Below are 19,302 nucleotides of genomic sequence, written 5' to 3'. Positions count from 1 at the left end.
GCAGTGCCAGACGTGTCCCCCTGCTTAAGCCAGTACATGTCCAGGCCCGTCTGAAGTTTGCTAGAGAGCATTTGGATGATCCAGAAGAAGATTGGGAGAATGTCATATGGTCAGATGAAACCAAAATATAACTTTTTGGTAAAAACTCAACTCGTCGTGTTTGGAGGACAAAGAATGGTGTGTTCCATCCAAAGAACACTATGCCTACTGTGAAGCATGGGGGTGGAAACATCATGCTTTGAGACTGTTTTTCTGAAAAGGGACCAGGACGACTGATCTGTGTAAAGGAAAGAATGAATGGGGCCATGTATCGTGAGATTTTGAGTTTAAACCTCCTTCCATCAGCAAGACCATTGAAGATGAAACATGGCTGGGTCTTTCAGCATGACAAAGATCCCAAACACACCGCCCGAGCAACGAAGGAGTGGCTTCGTAAGAAGCATTTCAAGGTCCTGGAGTGGCCTAGCCAGTCTCCAGATCTCAACCCCATAGAAAATCTTTGGAGGGAGTTGAAAGTCCGTGTTGCCCAGCAACAGCCCCAAACATCACTGCTCTAGAGGAGATCTGCATGGAGGAATGGGCCAAAATACCAGCAACAGTGTGTGAAAACCTTGTGAAGACTTACAGAAAACGTTTGACCTTTGTCATTGCCAACAAAGGGTATATAACAAAGTATTGAGATAAACTTTTGTTATTGACCAAATACTTAATTTCCACCATATTTTGCAAATAAATTCATTAAAATGCTACGATGAGATTTTCTGGATTTTTTTTCTCATTTTGTCTGTCATAGTTGAAGTGTACCTATGATGAAAATTACAGGCCTCTCTCATCTTTTTAAGTGGGAGAACTTGCACAATTGTAACTGCCCCATTGTAACTGCCCTAATGTTGCTGGACCCCAAAGAAGAGTAGCTGATACCTTGGCAGCAATGGGGATCCTTAATAAGTACAAATACAAAAATAAGTCCCTGCGTCTAAACCATTCATTAACAAATGGTCTGTTAGGACAGTTTCATGTCAGTAAAGGGGTAATAATGAATATTGATGGTATGTTAAGGGTTTATTATTAATACATTATTTGTAGTGATGGTAGTTCATGTTATTGAGAGATGATCTTTATTGTTTAAAAATAGCTTGTGTGTGCTATAAGTATTATTTTGTTATTAATGTATAATAGCTAAGTTTCTTTGACTTATTCTAACTTTGGTACAAATCGCACATTTACCAGTGGCTAACTGATGTGCCATGACAACTTGTTAATCATTAGCGAACTAACTGCATCAAAAAATGTAATAATACATTAGAGTATGTCATTTATCTTTAATTTCAAAAGCAGAATTATCAACATCACAGTTTCATCACAAGCTTTTCTAACATTAGCTAACTTGAAAGATTAGCCTACCAAAACAGTAGCTAGCTAACAGCAGATAATGACTTGGTATAAATGTCTGCATTGAACTTCATTTTGGTAGCCAAATGTTTGCCGTTTGTTGTAAATACTGCTGTCACAGTGTTTTGAAATGTTAGACATGGCATGCTAGCTAATCATTAGCTTGGTGGCTAGCTTCTTTTTTTGTGATTACAGGTTTTATTTGTCATTATGGTGAGCTGCAGTGATTTACAAATCTTGGTTTGATATTGAAGTATGTTGCCATTTCATTGGTTTTTGCTATCTTCTTCTGAGTAATTCCATGAACTGTCATTGTGTCCTTATCATCCATTGTGTTCTGTGTACATACCTAGATTGCAGTGTTACTGTAATTCCAAAAGTGTACATTCAGATTTTATTTTATTTTGTATATATGTTGTCCCCTGGAGGTGGAGGTGAAGTAGCTGTGTAATTTCGTAGCCTACATTTTTCTGGAACAGAGAGAGGCAAACACGAACTCACTGGGCACGTCGAACCGGCGCTTCTCACTTGCAGCTTTCATCTCCAGACAGTCCTTTCCTACTCCAGTGTTATTGGGCTCGTAAGTGTTGCGGTTAGTGTAATAAAATCTGTATCAATCTGACCACATCCATGTTCCCTCCTTGACTGCATCAAAACCTCCATCCCAGGTCCTAGGTAGCTGGCCAGTGGTATCCTGTATCAGTGCTTGCATGGACTGTTACTTTAAAAAGCTCTGCACGGATGCTCGGTTTCCACTAAGTGCTAAACAGTTTTGCTCCAAATTGGCCCATGAACACTGAATGCTGACAAACTTGAAACAGCGTGATCCATAGGTTTTCATCAAGGATTCTGCCACCACTATGCTTCACCATAGGGATTGTGCCAGGTTTTTTCCAGACGTGACGCTTGACATTCAGGCCAAAGAGTTCAATCTTGGTTTCATCAGCCCCCACTACTCTAATTATATTGGTAACCAGTTAATAATAGCAATAAGGCACCTTGGGGGTTTGTGGTATGTGACCAATATACAACGGCTAAGGGCTGTATCCAGCACTCCGCTTTGCGTCGTGCCTAAGAACAGCCCTTAGCTGCGGTATATTGGCCACATACCACACCCCCTCGGCCTTATTGTTTAAATCGAGTATTGAGTGAATTTCATTATCTACCTCTTCGAGGTCACTGTAGTTATGAACTCTCTCCTCTTCCATTTCACCGCAATACCGTCCTGTTTCAATACACGGGCAATATCCCTGATCTTACCTGTGCACCTAGGGGGCGGCAGGTAGCCTAGGAGTTAGAGCGTTGGACTAGCAACCGGACGGTTGCAAAATCGAATCCCCGAGCTGACAAGGTAAACATCTGTCGTTCTGCCCTTGAGCAAGGCAGTTAACCCACTGTTCCTAGGCCGTCATTGAAAATAAGAATTTGTTCTTAACTGACTTGCCTAGTTAAATGAAGGTTTTAAAAAAACTCCTGCTTTTAAGTAGGGTGTACATAACATACACTATGGACACCCCTTCATATTGGTGCATTTGGCTATTACAGCCACACCCATTGATGACAGGTGTACAAAATTGAGCACATAGCCATGCAATGTCTATAGACAAACATTGTCAGTAGAATGGCTCATACTGAAGAGCTCAGTGACTTTCAACCTCCACCATCAGAGGATACCACCGTTCCAACAAGTCCGTTTTTCACATTTCTGCCCTGCTAGAGCTGCCCTGGTCAACTGCAAGTGCTGTTATGTCTATGCACAACAATGTCTCAGCCGCAAAGTGGTAGGCCATCAAGCTCACAGAACGTCAAGTGCTGAAGCATGTAGTGCGTAAAAATTGTCTGTCCTCGGTTGCAACACTCAGTACCGAGTTCCAAACTGCCTCTAGAAGCAATGTCAGCACAATAACTGTTTGTCAGGAGCTTCATGAAATGGGTTTCCATGACCAAACTGCCGCACACAAGTCTAAGATAATTATGGCAATGCCAAGTGTTGGCTGGAGTGGTGTAAAGCTCGCCACCATTGGACTCTGGAGCATTGGAAATGCATTTTCCGGAGTAATACATCACTATCTGGCAGTCCGACGGATGAATCTGGGTTTGTTGGATGCCAGGAGAACGCTACCTGCCTGAATGCATAGTGCCAACTGTAAACTTTGGTGGAGGAAGAATGATGGTCAGGGGCTGTTTTTCATGGTTTGGGCTAGGCCCCTTAGTTCCAGTGAAGGGAAATCTTAACATTACAACATACACTGATATTCTAGACTGTCCTTCCAACTTTGTGGCAACAGTGTGGGGAAAGCCCTTTCCTGTTTCAGCATGACAATGCCCCCGTGCACAAAGTGAGGTCCATACAGAAATGGTTTGTCGAGATCGGTGTGGAAGAACTTGACTGGCAGAACTTGACTGGCTTGCACAACCCCATCGAGCATCTTTGGGATGAATTGGAACTCGAACTGCGAGGCCTAATCGCCCAACATCAGTGTCCGACATCAACGCTCTTGTGACTGAATGAAAACAAGTCCCCTCAGCAATGTTCCAACATCTAGTGGAAAACCTTCCCAGAAGAGTGAAGGCTGTTATAGCAGCAAAGGTTCGACGAGCAGTTGCCCTCATACTTATGGCCATGTAGAGTATCTCTCACGCAACAATTTGTTCCTAATCAAACAAAAGTTTGTCAATAATTATTTAGGTTCATGATTAATCTCCTCCACCCATTTTTTTTTCATATTGCATCGTCAGTTGTTTTTTAAAGCATCTATGTCTACCTTAATTTGGTTTTCGTATGTATGTTCACAGTCAGACTGTTGGAAAAGGTCAGACATTTCGGATGCCCAGGCTTTCCCGTATGGAGAGGACCCATTGAAAACTTTTGCTGGCTATTCTGGCAATTGGCATATCCAACAGTCGATTCCAAAGTCTCACCATGCATGCCTTCCATCTCAGCTCACAGGGTTCCCAGCACAGGTCCCCACTAATTCCCAGTGTAGGTGCAAACTTGTGGACACACAAAAAATTACGTACTGCTTTATTTCTGCTATATTTCTATAAAACCTGTATTCCTATGGAAGGCCGGGCAACGGTGGATGACCGTTACCTAAATAACGTATAACTCATACCTTATTGACCGTTGAAAAGGATTTAGTGGAATTCACAGGGAGGGGAGGGTTGGGGAATTTCTCTCAAACCTCCAAATTAAAATGGTTTTATTACTTGATTATTAATTATGATAATGATGCCGATATGTCTGTTTATGTATATATTTCACTTTATTATTAGAACATTCAAATGTGCAGCAGTAAGTCAACAGTTTATACAATGACATAACGTGATAGTTCAGCAATTTTTGCATACTTAGATATTTGCTTCCTTACCTTGAAAGGACTCAGAGTGACTTCTAGTGTCCTGCTAGGTGACCTAAACTGGGACATGCCTCTTAAGGATCCGTCCCTTTAAAAAAAAAATGTCACCTAAAATTACATACCCAAATGTAACTGCCTGTAGCTCAGGACCTGAAGCAAGGATATGCATATTCTTGATACCATTTGAAAGGAAATACTTAGAAGTTGGTGGAAATGTGAAATAAATGTAGGAGAATATAACACATTAGATCTGGTAAAAGATAATACAAAGAAAAAAAACGTTTTTTTTTATACAATCATCTTTGAAATGCAAGAGAAAGGCCATAATGTATTATTCAAGCCCAGTCGCGATTTTGGCCACAAGATGGCAAGAGTGTATTTTAAAGTTTTAGACTGATCCAAAGAACCATTGCATTTCTGTTCAACATTTTGTATCAAGACTGCCCAAATGTGCCTAATTGGTTTATTAACTTCTTGCGTCGAGCCATCCCGGATCCGGGATCGTGACTACAGCCTCAAGCTCATTACCATAACGCAACGTTAACTATTCATGAAAATCGCAAATTAAATGAAATCAATATGCTAGCTCTCAAGCTTAGCCTTTTGTTAACAACACTGTCATCTCAGATTTTCACAATATGCTTCTCAACCATAGCAAAACAAGCATTTGTGTAACAGTATTGATAGCTAGCGTAGCATTTAGCGTTAGCATTCAGCAGGCAACATTTTCACAAAAACCAGAAAAGCATTCAAATAAAATAATTTACCTTTGAAGAACTTTGGATGTTTTCAATGAGGAGACTCTCAGTTAGATAGCAAATGTTCAGTTTTTCCTGAAAGATTATTTGTTTAGGACAAATCGCTCCGTTTTCTGCGTCACGTTTAGCTACGAAAAAAACCTGTATCCAGGATTGTGTAAATCTATCCGCAAGCTCATTAGCATAACGCAACGTTAACTATTCATGAAAATCGCAAATTAAATGAAATAAATCTATTTGCTCTCAAGCTTAGCCTTTTGTTAACAACACTGTCATCTCAGATTTTCAAAATATGCTTTTGAACCATAGCTAAACAAGCATTTGTGTAACAGTATTGATAGCCTAGCATAGGATTATCCCTGGCATTCAGCATGCAACATTTTCACAAAAAACAGAAAAGCATTCAAATAAAATAATTTACCTTTGAAGAACTTCAGATGTTTTCAATGAGGAGACTCTCAGTTAGATAGCAAATGTTCAGTTTTTACAAAAATATTATTTGTGTTGACAAATCGCTCCGTTTTCTTCATCACGTTTGGGTAATAAAAAAAATAAATAAATAATAATAATAAATAAAATTAAGTCATTAAAACGTGAACTTTTTTCCAAATTAACTCCATAATATCGACAGAAACATGGCAAACGATGTTTAGAATCATTCCTCAAGGTGTTTTTCACATATCTATCGATGATAAATCCTTCATGGCAGTTGACTTTCTCTTCTGAAGAAATGGAACGCGCATGGACCTAGAGATTACGCAATAATTTCAACACAGGACACCTGGCGGACACCTGGTAAATGTAGTCTCTTATGGTCAATCTTCCAATGATATGCCTACAAATACGTCACAATGCTGCAGACACCTTGGAGAAACGACAGAAAAGGCAGGCTCATTCCTGACGCATTCACAGCCATATAAGGAGACATTGGAACACAGCGCCTTCAGAATCTGGGGCATTTCCTGTATGAAACTTAATCTTGGTTTCGCCTGTAGCATTAGTTCTGGGGCACTCACAGATAATATCTTTGCAGTTTTGGAAACGTCAGAGTTTTTTCTTTCCAAAGCTGTCAATTACATGCATAGTCGAGCATCTTTTCGTGACAAAATATCTTGTTTAAAACGGGAACGTTTTTTATCCAAAAATTAAAAGAGCGCCCCCTATCTCGAAGAAGTTAATAACTTTTCAAATTCATAATTGTGCACTCTCCTCAAATAATAGCATGGTGTTATTTTACTGTAATAGCTACTGTAAATTGGACAGTGCAGTTAGATTAACAAGAATTTAAGCTTTCTGCCCATGTTACTTACAACCTCATGCTAATCACATTAGCCTAGCTTAGCTTAATCGTCCTGATCCTGTAGTGGTTAAAGGGTGAGATAAAGCTGATCATAACTGTTATAGCCCAATTTCTATCTTGCCCTGTTTATCAAGTGTTGGAAAAACTTGACAATAATCAACGAGCTTTGTTGATGTCTATAGTATTCTCTCTGGTATGCAATCTGGTTTCTGCTCAAGTTATGTCACTGCAACCTTAATGATGCCACCACTGCTTTTGACTCTAAGCAATGTTGTGCTGCTATTTTCATAGACTGTACACTGTCCTTCTCTCAGCTCATATCGAAAGCTGCAGTCTAAGGTTAAATCTAGACATGGTTTTCTCTATCGTAATCACTACTCTTTCACCCCAGCTGCCAAAATGACCCTGATTAAGATGACCATTTTACCCGTGCTAGATTACAAAGATTTATGCTTATTTATAAAAATCCTCTTAGACCTCACTTCCCCTATCTGAGATGCCTACTGCAACCCTCATCTTCCACAGCACCCATTCTGCCAGTCACATTCTGTTGAAGGTCCCCAAAGCATACACATCCCTGGGTCACTCCTCTTTTTATTTTGCTACAGCTAGTGACTGGACCGAGCTGCAAAAACCACTAAAACTGGACAGTTTTATCTCCATCTCTACATTCCAAGACTCAATCATGTAACTTGTTCTTAATTGACTTGCCTTGTTAAATAAAGGTTAAATTAAATAGAAAATGACTGCAATCCACACCTTTTTGTTTTAGTTTTTTGTTAAATTAGCAACTGCCAACATCTAGTAACATTATCATTTTAGACCAATGCACAGTCATATCCAAAATGATTGGCACCCTTGAAAAAGATAAGCAAAAAAATGTATTTAAAAAATGTAGCTATATCATATGCAGTTCATCTCATTCCAAAATCATGGTCATTAATATGGAGTTTTTTCCCCTTTACTGCTATAACAGCCTCCACTCCTTCTGGTAAGGCTTTTCACTAGATGTTGGAACATTGCTGCGGGGACTTTCTTTCACAAGCGCATTAGTGAGGTTGGGCACTGATGTTGGGCGATTAGGCCTGACTCCCAGTCGGCGTTCTAATTCTTCCCGACGGTGTTCGATGGGGTTGAGGTCAGGGCTCTGTGCAGGCCAGTCAAGGTCTTCCACACCGATCATGACAAACCATTTCTGAATGGACCTCGCTTTATGCACGGGGGCATTGTCATGCTGAAACAGGAAAGGGCCTTCCCCAAACTGTTACCATAAAGTTGGAAGCACAGAATCGTCTAGAATGTCATTATATGCTGTAGCGTGAAGATTTCCCTTCACTGGAACTAAGGGGCCCAAACCATGAAAAACAGCCCCAGACCACTATTCCTCCTCCTCCAAACTTTACAATTTGCACAATACATTCAGGCAGGTATTGTTCTCCTGGCACCCGCCAAACCCAGATTTGTCCGTCGGACTGCCAGATGGATAGGCGTTATTCATCACTCCAGAGAAAAGGTTTCCCCTGCTCCAGAGTCCAATGGTGGCGAGCTTTACACCAATCCAACCGACGCTGGCATTGCGCATGGTGATCTTAGGCTTTTGTGCGGCTTCTCGGCCCTGGAGAAGCCGCACACAAGTTCTTGTGCTGACGTTGCTTCCAGAGGCAGTTTGGAACTCAGTAGTGAGTGTTGCAACGGAGGACAGACACATTTTACTCGTTCTGTTAGCTTGTGTGGCCTACCACTTCCCTGCTGAGCTGTTGTTGCTCCTAGATATTTCCACTTCACAATAACAGCACTTACAGTTGACCTGGGCAGCTCTAACAGGGCAGAAATTTGACAAACAGACTTGTTGGAAAGGTGGTGTCCCATGACGTTGCCACGTTGAAACTCATTGAGCTCTTCAGTACAGCCATTCTACTGTCAATATTTGTCTGTGGAGATTGCATGGCCGTGTACTCAATTTTATGTACCTGTCAGCAACTGGTGTGGCTGAAATAGATGAATTCACTAGTTTGAAGGGGTGTCCATATGCTATTGTATATACTGTAGTTACCAAAACTACAAAATAGCAAAATGAGATACAATAACTATCTAAGATACTCAAGTGAGAGAGTGGTGTGGAGCCATTCACTCTTTCCTTCCTCTAACAACTCGGCAGAAACGTATTTGTTTCGGCGACGGTCTTAGTTTTGCTGACGAGACCACCACTGACACGACCGCCGCTTACAGATGCCGCTGAGAAACCAGGGGAGACTAAACTAATTGTTAATTGCTTAGTAGAGGTGAAGAGAACACTTTTCTGTACTAATTGCTGATTGCCTAGGAGAGGAGAAACCACTCCCACTCCAATACAGCCACTGATTACCAAAACAAGTTACAAATTGCCCTGCCCCTTGATCCTGGTTGATGTGTCAACAACTATCTGCAGTCAGCAGTTCACACACCAACTAGGCTACTGGGAAGACAGGCAGGACTTAAAGTAGATGGCCCTAGCTAGCAAAAAGACAGTAATAGACAATATATCAAGACAAATAATATACTTATCACACCTGGCGATATCAGGAGTTCTCTAGATCTAAAAACTACCATGAAGTCTGAAAGACAGACTGAGTGGGTGGGGAGCTAGTAGGCCAAGTAGGTGGGGTGGTCACCTTGACTGACGGTTCTTTGAAAACGCTTATGTCAAGCAACATGAATGTGGTGTTGCAGTGAGATTATCTCCAGAAAATTTGCTGCTACACAATGCAAATCAAACAACATTGAAATTGCATGCAACATCCAATCCTATCATCCATCACATCATGGTTTCATAATTATTCTTTTTTTTATCCAACTGTTTGGTTATTGTAACAGCATCAATATAGACAAAATGTTAGCTGTATAATTAAGCTAGCTAGCTAGTTCATCATGGACAATTTCAGTTGAAAATGTACAGCTTGAGGTCTGGGTACTTTTCATTAAATATACTGTGTATGTTGACTGCCAGACAATGTTAATATATTATGACTATCAACGTTGTCAAGAAGTTTGTATGAATCTTATGTTTGATGTGTCTCTTGATGTAATGACATGACAACTGCGTTGGAGTTTTGGGAAGCCCTTCCCTCGCTTTTGTTCTATGTTGGCTGTAGACCTAGCTAACCAGTTACTAGCTAACACCAGACACAGAAAAAAGCTAAAACCTTTGCCTTAGGGGAAACCTGTAATTATATTTGCTGACACGCTGCAGAAATGGACACCAGTTTACTAGCTACTTAGCTATTTTGAGGTCGACTGATTAATAGGAATGGCCGATTAGGGCAGATTTCAAGTTTTCATAACAATCGGAAATCGGTATTTTTGGAAACTTTATCAATGTAGAAGAAAATAAAAAAATGTCCTACTTTGGTCATCCTACTTTGATCTGGTTTCATCCAAATATCATCAAATTTCATGAAAAACATGATTTGGGTTGTTTAGGACCTCTTTAATCTCAATTTAAATAACTGTATTGTGGCCATTCATGGCTTCCTGTTTCACTGGGGCATTAAAAAAGAGGTAACACGCATGTCAAATCCAAATAACTCACAAATGATAAGATTGAAATGGCTTTTGACTTTCATAAATCAGGCAATGGGTATGTAAAAACAACTGAAAACGAAATATACCACTTACCACTATTAGGGCAACAATTAAGAAGTTTTAAACCACTGGAACCATGCTAAACTTGCTAAACACACAGAGAAGATGTTCGGGAGGCAAAGAAAAGTCCTAGGGCCATAGTTGGAGAATTACAGAACTTGGAGATGTTTTGCTTCCACTGGTTCTGGGGCCCTTTCTGAAGTCAATGGCATTATGAACTAGTACGACATTTTAGCCAAAAACCCGGTTGCCTCTGCCAGGAGGTTGAAACTTGGCATCAAGTGGATCTTCCAGCAAGACAATGACCCCAGGCACACATCAAAATCCACACAGAAATGTTTAATTGACCACAAAATAAACATTTTGCAATGGCCATCGGTCTCCGGACATGAACTCCATTGAAAACCTGAAAACAAGGGTGCCAATAATTTTGACATTTTTTAAAATTTATTTTACAACTTGTTGAACAATATCTTTTTCTCAGAGCAATTTGTATTGCTCTGAGTGAAATGCTTTGGTTTGGCTGGCGCCTAACTGAACGAGTGTGCTCGCATACTCCTTTAAAATACTTAAGCTAGAAAAACAAGAAAAAGCAGCGATAGTACTGTTTGTACACGATGAGACGCCATAGCCACTTCCTCAAAAAAGTTTGAATTATTCTAAGATAACTCAAGAAATCTGTCATCATTTTGTCGTTTTTGTTGAGTAGATCTTAAGATGTTTGGTGCTAAGATGTTTGGTGCAGTGTTTCTCAAGTCAAAACATGTGCATGAAAACGATTGGTCTCTCGTTGAATGACAACAAACATTTAATAGAAGAATCCCTACTGTTGACAAATTTCCGACGAAGGGGCATAGACTTCAACTACCGATTTCGGCTTGCCTCAAAAAAAATGTGTTTGCATGAGCAGCTGAAAAAAACAGTAACAGTATCTTCCCATGTTGTTGCAGGTAGCTCTGTATATCTGGGAGAATGGCCAAGGGCCTCGTCTGACGGCAGTCCCAGAGCTGTGTACTGAGCCAGAACACTCTCCCACTGCCCAACACTGTGCTACCACCCTCAGCAGTCCTGCTCCCCTGTGTGTAGGTACCAAGTTGTGCATACTGTACATCACAGGTCCATTATTGACCACAGATCTGGGTTGAATAGTTTTTTTTTCTTACTTGGTGCACTTGATTGGGGTTTAACCGGCATTGCACCAATGGAATAGTCACAAAGGGGCAGATACATGCTTTTGGCCCAAATCTGCAACACCCCCCTGGTCTCACACAGGAACGATGATTATGTCACTCTTTATGCATGCAAACTATCAGAGAGTTGGAGAGGAATCTCAGGATTACTTCATTGTCCAAATCCTCTTTTTCCCTCAAGCGTTATTTTAGAGAACCCTCAAATCTTCTTCCAGTACTTTACATTCCTGGATGAGACACTCTTCAGCAGGAAATTCCATGCTGGATTTCTGTTTCACAGCGTCGGGCAGCTGGCGTCCTCAAGAGCCGTGTTGGTATCAAACCTTGTACCGCTTTTCGGGATTCATGTGTAACAAATAAATGAGAATTACAACCCTTGATGACTCCATCTTAACTTCATTGTTTCCTATAAGGTTATTCAAGCAATAGTAAAATAGACTACAGACAAGTGTTCCCTCATTCAGGGGCAGCGATCTCTCTGTCCTTCTCGTGATCCCAATCACACGTAGGACTATTGATAAATTATAAACTTCTTAGTGTTTACATAGCCCATTTAAGTATTTTTACTGAGAGTAATCAAGCCTCACCAGAAAGTCATAACAGAGGTCAGAGGTCATTCAACCCCATTAACTGAGTGTTTTTTCCCTGTATCTCAGACATTACTTAAAAATATTTCAAACATTTTGTGTATCAGGTTTACATTGGATTTTTCCTTACATTTCTTAACAAGAGAATGTGTGCAACCACATTTCTGACAATAGATACTTTCATTTGTGTGCCCTTTAAGGTGCATCATTTCTAAACTGTGAAAAAACAATTAAAACCAAAATAACAAGACCCCACACAATAAACCAGTATAAACACCACTAACAAATATTCATAGCAGGTAAAAACAAATAAAATGGTTAGGCCTTACTTAATTTGGGAGTTCCCTTAACAACTCAATCTGGGTAGCTTCATACTAACTCCCAAGGCACCTGCCTCGGAAAGCATTTGACATTATTAACATGATAAAAAATGACATGACATTCCATCAGTCCTGGAAGAAAGAAAATAAACATGTACTTAGTTTGCACATCATCAGTCCAAAAAATTCTTAATCTTAATTGAGTTCACTGCATCTTGGGCAGGAAGTCTTAAGCCATGCCTACACAGAATTATACTTCAGACACATCAGATGATATGGTGTCCCATTAAGCGGAATAGGCACCTTCTAAAGATAACCATCCCAGAGCCCCTTTCTTGTAATCTTATCATTTTTACCTGTTGCATTGACATATGTTCTGTACGGACAGTCCCTGAGACCTAAACTAGTCATAATATGAAACCTGTTGTTTAACAACTCTACTAGGTCCTTCAAAAAGTTTGTGCTGGCTTATCAGCTCAATATTCAGTACAAAATGTTTTATTTGAATCTACTTCAAATCTGGACACAGTTCCACGTATTGGAAACAAATAGTTTTAGATGACATTACATTTGTTCTACCCAAACTATAGAATTAAGTAATAATAATTGGAACTTGTCAAAAACGTATCTTATTCAATTCTTCATACCTCTGTCCCACAATTCCCAACTGTGTCCCATAGTCTGTTTGAGTTCAGTTAGCACTTGCTGCTATCTATTGTTCCACAGGAAACGTATCTCTAACCCAAACACCAGATGTCAGCCCCAATGCTCAATCCCTCTGTTCGTAATGTGACCTCATATTGAGTGCTATCACTTTGTTACTTTCACGAGTCTCCATATCTGTTTCCCTCAACTAGGATTCTCTTCTTCCCAATAGGAAGACGTTCTTAATATCTACTGCTAATATACTTGGATCACTCTCAAACAATGTTCTGCTTTTCCCCCTATTGCAAGGTTTAAAATCAAAACAAAACAAACATGATAACTTTCTCCATATTAGAAGGCATTGTTTAAAATTTTGTCTACCCTAACTATGTCACTCTATATTTATTTCAAATTTCTGTTGGATATTCACTTTCTGCTTCACACTTATTAAATGTCTATTATTTTAAGATTAACATCTGCCCTGACTTTATGAAATACATCTGCCAATTCAGAAGGGAAGAGATACACTTTGGAGGGAGCTTCCTTTTTCAGCTCTCGAGACAAGAATCTCTTTCTGGGATCAACTTTCACTATAACTGGGCTGGCACTGTCTATCAGTCCCCTATAGATGGTGTGCTCTGTCCATACTAAGTCTCTACCTAGCAAGTTAAACTCGATTAATCATTATACATTCATACATTGTTACTTTTTCAAATCTAGTAACCCATTATGCTACTAATTTCTCTGTGACTGTGCAAGTTGTATGTTATTATTTCTATTATTACTTCATGAAAACTCTAATAACCCATGATACCCTTCATACAGTTGAAGTCGGAAGTTTACACACACCTTAGCCAACTACATTTAAACTCACATTTTTCACAATTCCTGACATTTAATTCCAGTAAACATTCCCTGTCTTAGGTCAGTTAGGATCACCACTTTTATTTTAAGAATGTGAAATGTCAGAATAGTAGTAGAGAGAATTATTTATTTCAGCTTCTATTTCTTTCATCACATTCCTAGTGGGTCAGAAGTTTACATGCACTCAATTAGTATTTGGTAGCATTGCCTTTAAATTGTTTAACTTGGGTCAAACGTTTCTGGTAGCCTTCAACAAGCTTCCCATAATAAGGTGGGAAAATGTTGTCCCATTCCTCCTGACAGAGCTGATGTTACTGAGTCAGGTTTGTAGGCCTCCTTGCTCGCACATGCTTTTTCATTTCTGCAGACAAATTTTCTATAGGATTGAGGTCAGGGCTTTGTGATGGCCACTCCAATACCTTGACTTTGTTGTCCTTAAGCCATTCTGCCACAACTTTGGAAGTATGCTTGGGGTCATTGTCCATTTGGAAGACCCATTTGCAACAAGCTTTAACTTCCTGACTGATGTCTTGAGATGTTGCTTCAATATATCCACATAATTTAATTTATATTTTTGTTTCATCAGACCAGAGGACATTTCTCCAAAAAGTACGATCTTTGTCCCTATGTGCAGTTGCAAACTGTAGTTTGGCTTTTTTGTGGTGGTTTTGGAGCAGTGGCTTCTTCCTTGCTGAGCGGCCTTTCAGGCTATGTCGATATAAGACTCGTTTTTACTGTGGATTTAGGTACTTTTGTACCTGTTTCCTCCAGCATCTTCACAAGGTCTTTTGCTGTTGTTCTGGGATTGATCACCAAAGTACGTTCATCTATAGTAGACAGAACGCGTCTCCTTCCTGAGCGGTATGACGACTGCATGGTCCCATGGTGTTTATACTGGCATACTATTGTTTGTACAGATGAATGTACCTTCAGGCGTTTGGAAATTGTTCCCAAGGATGAACCAGACTTCAAATCCAAAGAAAAACCATCCAGAATTTGTTTTATTTTTTTAGAGACCATCCTTTTAATAATGCAAGAGAAAGGTCAGCTCCCTTGATGCAATTCCTATGGCTTCCACAGGGTGCCAGCAGTCTATGTTCATGCTTGTAACTTCAAAAACGAATAAGAAATAACAGTTTTTGTAGAAGGACACAGTCTTTGTTTGCACGCGCCATGAAGACATTACGCACCTGCTAAAATTGATTTCATATTGAACATACTTCTTTCCGAAATAAATATTATAGTTTGATTACCTTTTAGGGTATCTGAGGAGTAAATTGAAATGTATTTTGACTTGTTGAAAGAAAGGATTATTGTTTGAACGAATGGATTACTCAAATCGATGGCGCAAACTAAACAGACTATTTGGGATATAAAGAAGGATTTTATCTAACAAAACAACATTACATGTTATAGCTGGGACCCTTTGGATGACAAATCAGAGGATGATTTTCAAAATGTAAGTGAATATTTAGTATTTGTATGTGAATGTATGAAACCTGTGCCAGTGGAAAAATATTTTGATGTGGGGCGCCATCATCAAACAATCGCATGGCATGTTTTTGCTCTAATAGTTACTGTAAATCAACAGTTAGATTAACAAGAATTTAAGCTTGCAGCCGATATAATATGTACTTAACTGTTTAAAATCTATAATATTTATGATTATTTATTTGAATTAGAAAACACTCTAAAGTTTCCAAAACTGTAAAAATGTTGTTTGTGAGTATAACAGAACTGAAATTGCAGGCGAAAGCCTGAGGAAAATCCAATCAGGAAGTGCCTCTTATTTTGAAACCTCTGTTCCTCAGCATGCCTATCCTCCATTTAAAGGGATATCAACCAGATTCCTTTTTCTATGGCTTCCCTGAGGTGTCAACAGTCTTTAGACATAGTTTCATGCTTTTATTTTAAAAAATGAGCGTGAAGGATCACATTGTGTAAGTGGATAGGTGGGGGCTCTCAGAGTGAGTTTTGCGCAACTGAGTAAAGCGGGCCATTGTTTCTCCCGCTGTTATTGAAAAAGCTACACACTATGTTGATATATTATTGAATATATATTTTAAAAACAACTTGAGGACTGATTATAAAAAACGTTTGACATGTTTCTGTGGACATTATGGATATTATTTGGAATACATTTGGAATACATTGTCTGCGTTGTCGTGACCGCTCTTTCCTGTGGATTTCTGAACATAACGCGACAAACAAACGTCGGTATTTGGGGTATAAAAATAATCTTTATGGAACAAAAGGAACGTTTTGTTGTGTACCTGGGAGTCTTGTGAGTGAAAACATCCGAAGATCATCAAAGGTAAACAATTTTTTTGATTGCTTTTCTGTTTCGTGACCTAGCTACTTAATTTAATGCTTAGTGTACATAATGTTATGTTATGCTATCGATAAACTTACACAAACGCTTGGTTTGCTTTCGCTGTAAAGCATCATTTCAAAATCTGGGACGACAGGTGGATTAACAAAAGGCTAAACTATGTTTTGCAATATCGCACTTGTGATTTCATGAATATTAATAATTTTTAGTAATATTATTTGACTGTGGCACTATGCTATTCAGCGGTTGCTGATGACAATTATCCCGGTACCGGGATGGGTAGCGTCAAGATTAAGGAGATTTATTTTTAACAAGTAATTTGTGGAGTGGTTGAAAAACGAGTTTTAATGACTCCAACCTAAGTGTATGTAAACTTCCGACTTCAACTGTATGTTACTTTATCTCTAGTAACCCATTATACTTCCTTAACACTAGTGTTCTCTAGTAACAGCATATTCTGGAATAGTACTTTCTCCTTTCATATCTCCGCATACATAATAATGTTATAACATCAAACTCCACTGATGAGTCATGTTACCCTCTGAGACATGTTATTTTCTTTACTAATGAGACATGTTATCCTCGATTGAGATCTTGAGAAATGTTATACCTGTTACTCTAGACCCTGATCTCTCTTGACAAATATTTCAAGGACAGCTTTTTTCCATGTTTGTAACATTGCAAAAATCTGAAACTTTTTGTCCCAAAATTATGCAGAAAGTCTAATCCATGCTTTTGTCACTTCTAGATTCGACTACTGCAATGCTCTACTCTCTGCCTCTGACCCTAGTAGTGCTAAACCCAGCTGCTAGAATCCTGACTAGAACCCACACATGTTATCATATTACTCCAGTGCTAGCTAGTAGACTCTCTTAAGGCTAGGGCTAATTTCAAGGTTTTACTGCTAACCTACAAAGCGTTACATGGTCTTGCTCCCACCTATCCTTCCGATTTGGTCCTGCCGTACATACTTACAAGTCCGCTATGGTCACAAGACGCAGGCCTCCTCCTTATTGTCCCTAGAATTTCTAATCAAACAGCTGGATGCAGGGCTTTCTCCCATAGAGCTCCATTTTTATGGAACGATCTGTCTGTCCATGTGAGAGATGCGGACTCGGTCTCAACCTTTAAGTCTTTACTGAAGACTCATCTCTTCAGTAGGTCCTATGATTGAGTGTAGTCTGGCCCAGTGTAGTCTGGCCCTACTCCACCGCTTGTGCGGTGGAGTAGCTCTTCGTGGGCTATACTCAGCCTACTCATGGTAGTAAGTTGGTGGTCTGTTGATATCCCTCTAGTGGTGTGGGGGCTGTGAATGGCAAAGTGGGTGGGGTTATAACCTGCCTGTTTGGCCCTGTCCGGGGGTATCATCGGACGGGGCCACAGTGTCCCCCAACCCACCCCTGTCTCAGTCTCCAGTATCTATGCTGCAATAGTCTATGTGTCTAGGCTAGGGTCAGTCTGTTATATCTGGTGAAATTCTCCTGACTTATCTGGTGTCCTGTGTGAATTTAAGTATGCTCCTTCTAATTCTCCCTCTCTCCCTCCCTTCCCAGAGGACCTGAGCCCTAGGATCATGCCTCGGGACTACCTGGCCTGATGACTCCTGGCTGTTCCCAGTCCACCTGGTGGTGCTGCTGCTCCAGTTTCAACTGTTCTGCTTGCGACTAGGGAGCCCTGACCTGTTTACAAGATGTGCTACCTATCCAGGATCTGCTGTTTTTGACTCTCTCTCTCTCTCTCTCTGCCGCACCAGCTTTCTCGACCTCTGAATGCTCGGCTATGAAAAATTAACTGACATTTACTCCTGAAGCACTGACCTGTTGCACCCTCTACAACCACTGTGATTATTATCCTGCTGGTCATCTATGAACATTTGAACATCAAGTAGAAATATCTGGCCTTAATGGCTATGTACTCTTAAAATCTCCACCCGGCACAGCCAGAAGAGGACTGGCCACCCCTCAGAGCCTGGTTCCCCTCTAGGTTCCTTCCTAGGTTCCTGCCTTTCTAGAGAGTTTTTTTTCTAGCCACTGTGCTTCTACATCTGTATTGCTTTCTGTTTAAGGTTTTAGGCTGGGTTTCTCTATAGCACTTTGTGACATCTGCTGATGTAAAAAGGGCTTTATGAATAAATGTGGTTGATTGATTAATAGATCCGATGTGCGGTAGTGGACTTAGGTATTTACATCCACACCCCCCATGTGCATCTTCAACAATTCCTAAATACCTACAATATTAATAACACTTGTGCTATTATCAGTGGTTCAGACCACGTAGACATTTCTGTCATTACGTCCTATGCATCTTCAATGATTCTCTTTCTGCTTCATCCTATACATATAAAACACCCTGTGCTCAATGACTCTCGTGCTAGTAGTCCCAGACCACGATGGGCGATGGTGGACTGAATCCCTAGATAACCGTAGTTAGCGTTATAGATTGAAAAACTTACATAGAACTGGTTGTGGTATTCTTTCACACAGCTCTCATTCACTCAGTACTTAATAGCTCAATTTCATTCCTCTAATTATCCAAATTTCAAGCCACTTATTATCCAAATTTCAATCAATCAGCTTATCCAAATATCATCCTCTTGTTATCCAAATTTCAATCGGCTTAACATGTCCTTTCCACTCTCACACAACTTTCACATCCTCATTTACTCCCAAACACACTCGGTAATCTCCCTTATTACCCATTTGCACCAAATATATCTTTCACAAACAATTAGAAGTGGCCGAAAACCACTTACACACTTCTTCTATAAATGCCTACAGACAGCTGTCAGCGGGGCTTTCCATGGTACCGTTACGCCCTTGCTCTAGTCTTCTCATAAGACTAGTGAATAGCCTTTCTCTCTATAAGACTATGGGTACCTTATTATGCGTTATTCGCCTTAATTTTATTGGTTTTATTATTCTAATTTTTTTACAC

At 39.9% G+C, this 19,302-nt stretch overlaps 1 protein-coding gene across 1 annotated transcript in view; it reads left to right on the top strand.

Moving 5' to 3' along the window:
- Positions 1-19,302, top strand: part of LOC139386427 (beta 3-glucosyltransferase a) — a 63,426-nt gene that overhangs the window by 15,085 nt on the left and 29,039 nt on the right. Inside the window, exon 7 of the mRNA XM_071132018.1 lies at positions 11,381-11,512. Within this exon, the coding sequence (XP_070988119.1) occupies positions 11,381-11,512 (132 nt within the window). The remainder of the gene's footprint in view (positions 1-11,380; positions 11,513-19,302) is intronic.

The sequence above is a fragment of the Oncorhynchus clarkii genome, chromosome 27, assembly GCF_045791955.1.
Source record: "Oncorhynchus clarkii lewisi isolate Uvic-CL-2024 chromosome 27, UVic_Ocla_1.0, whole genome shotgun sequence".
NCBI classification, from domain to species: Eukaryota; Metazoa; Chordata; class Actinopteri; order Salmoniformes; family Salmonidae; genus Oncorhynchus; species Oncorhynchus clarkii.
Note: the sequence above shows the minus strand (reverse complement) of the source record. Positions and strands in the feature narration are given on the sequence as shown.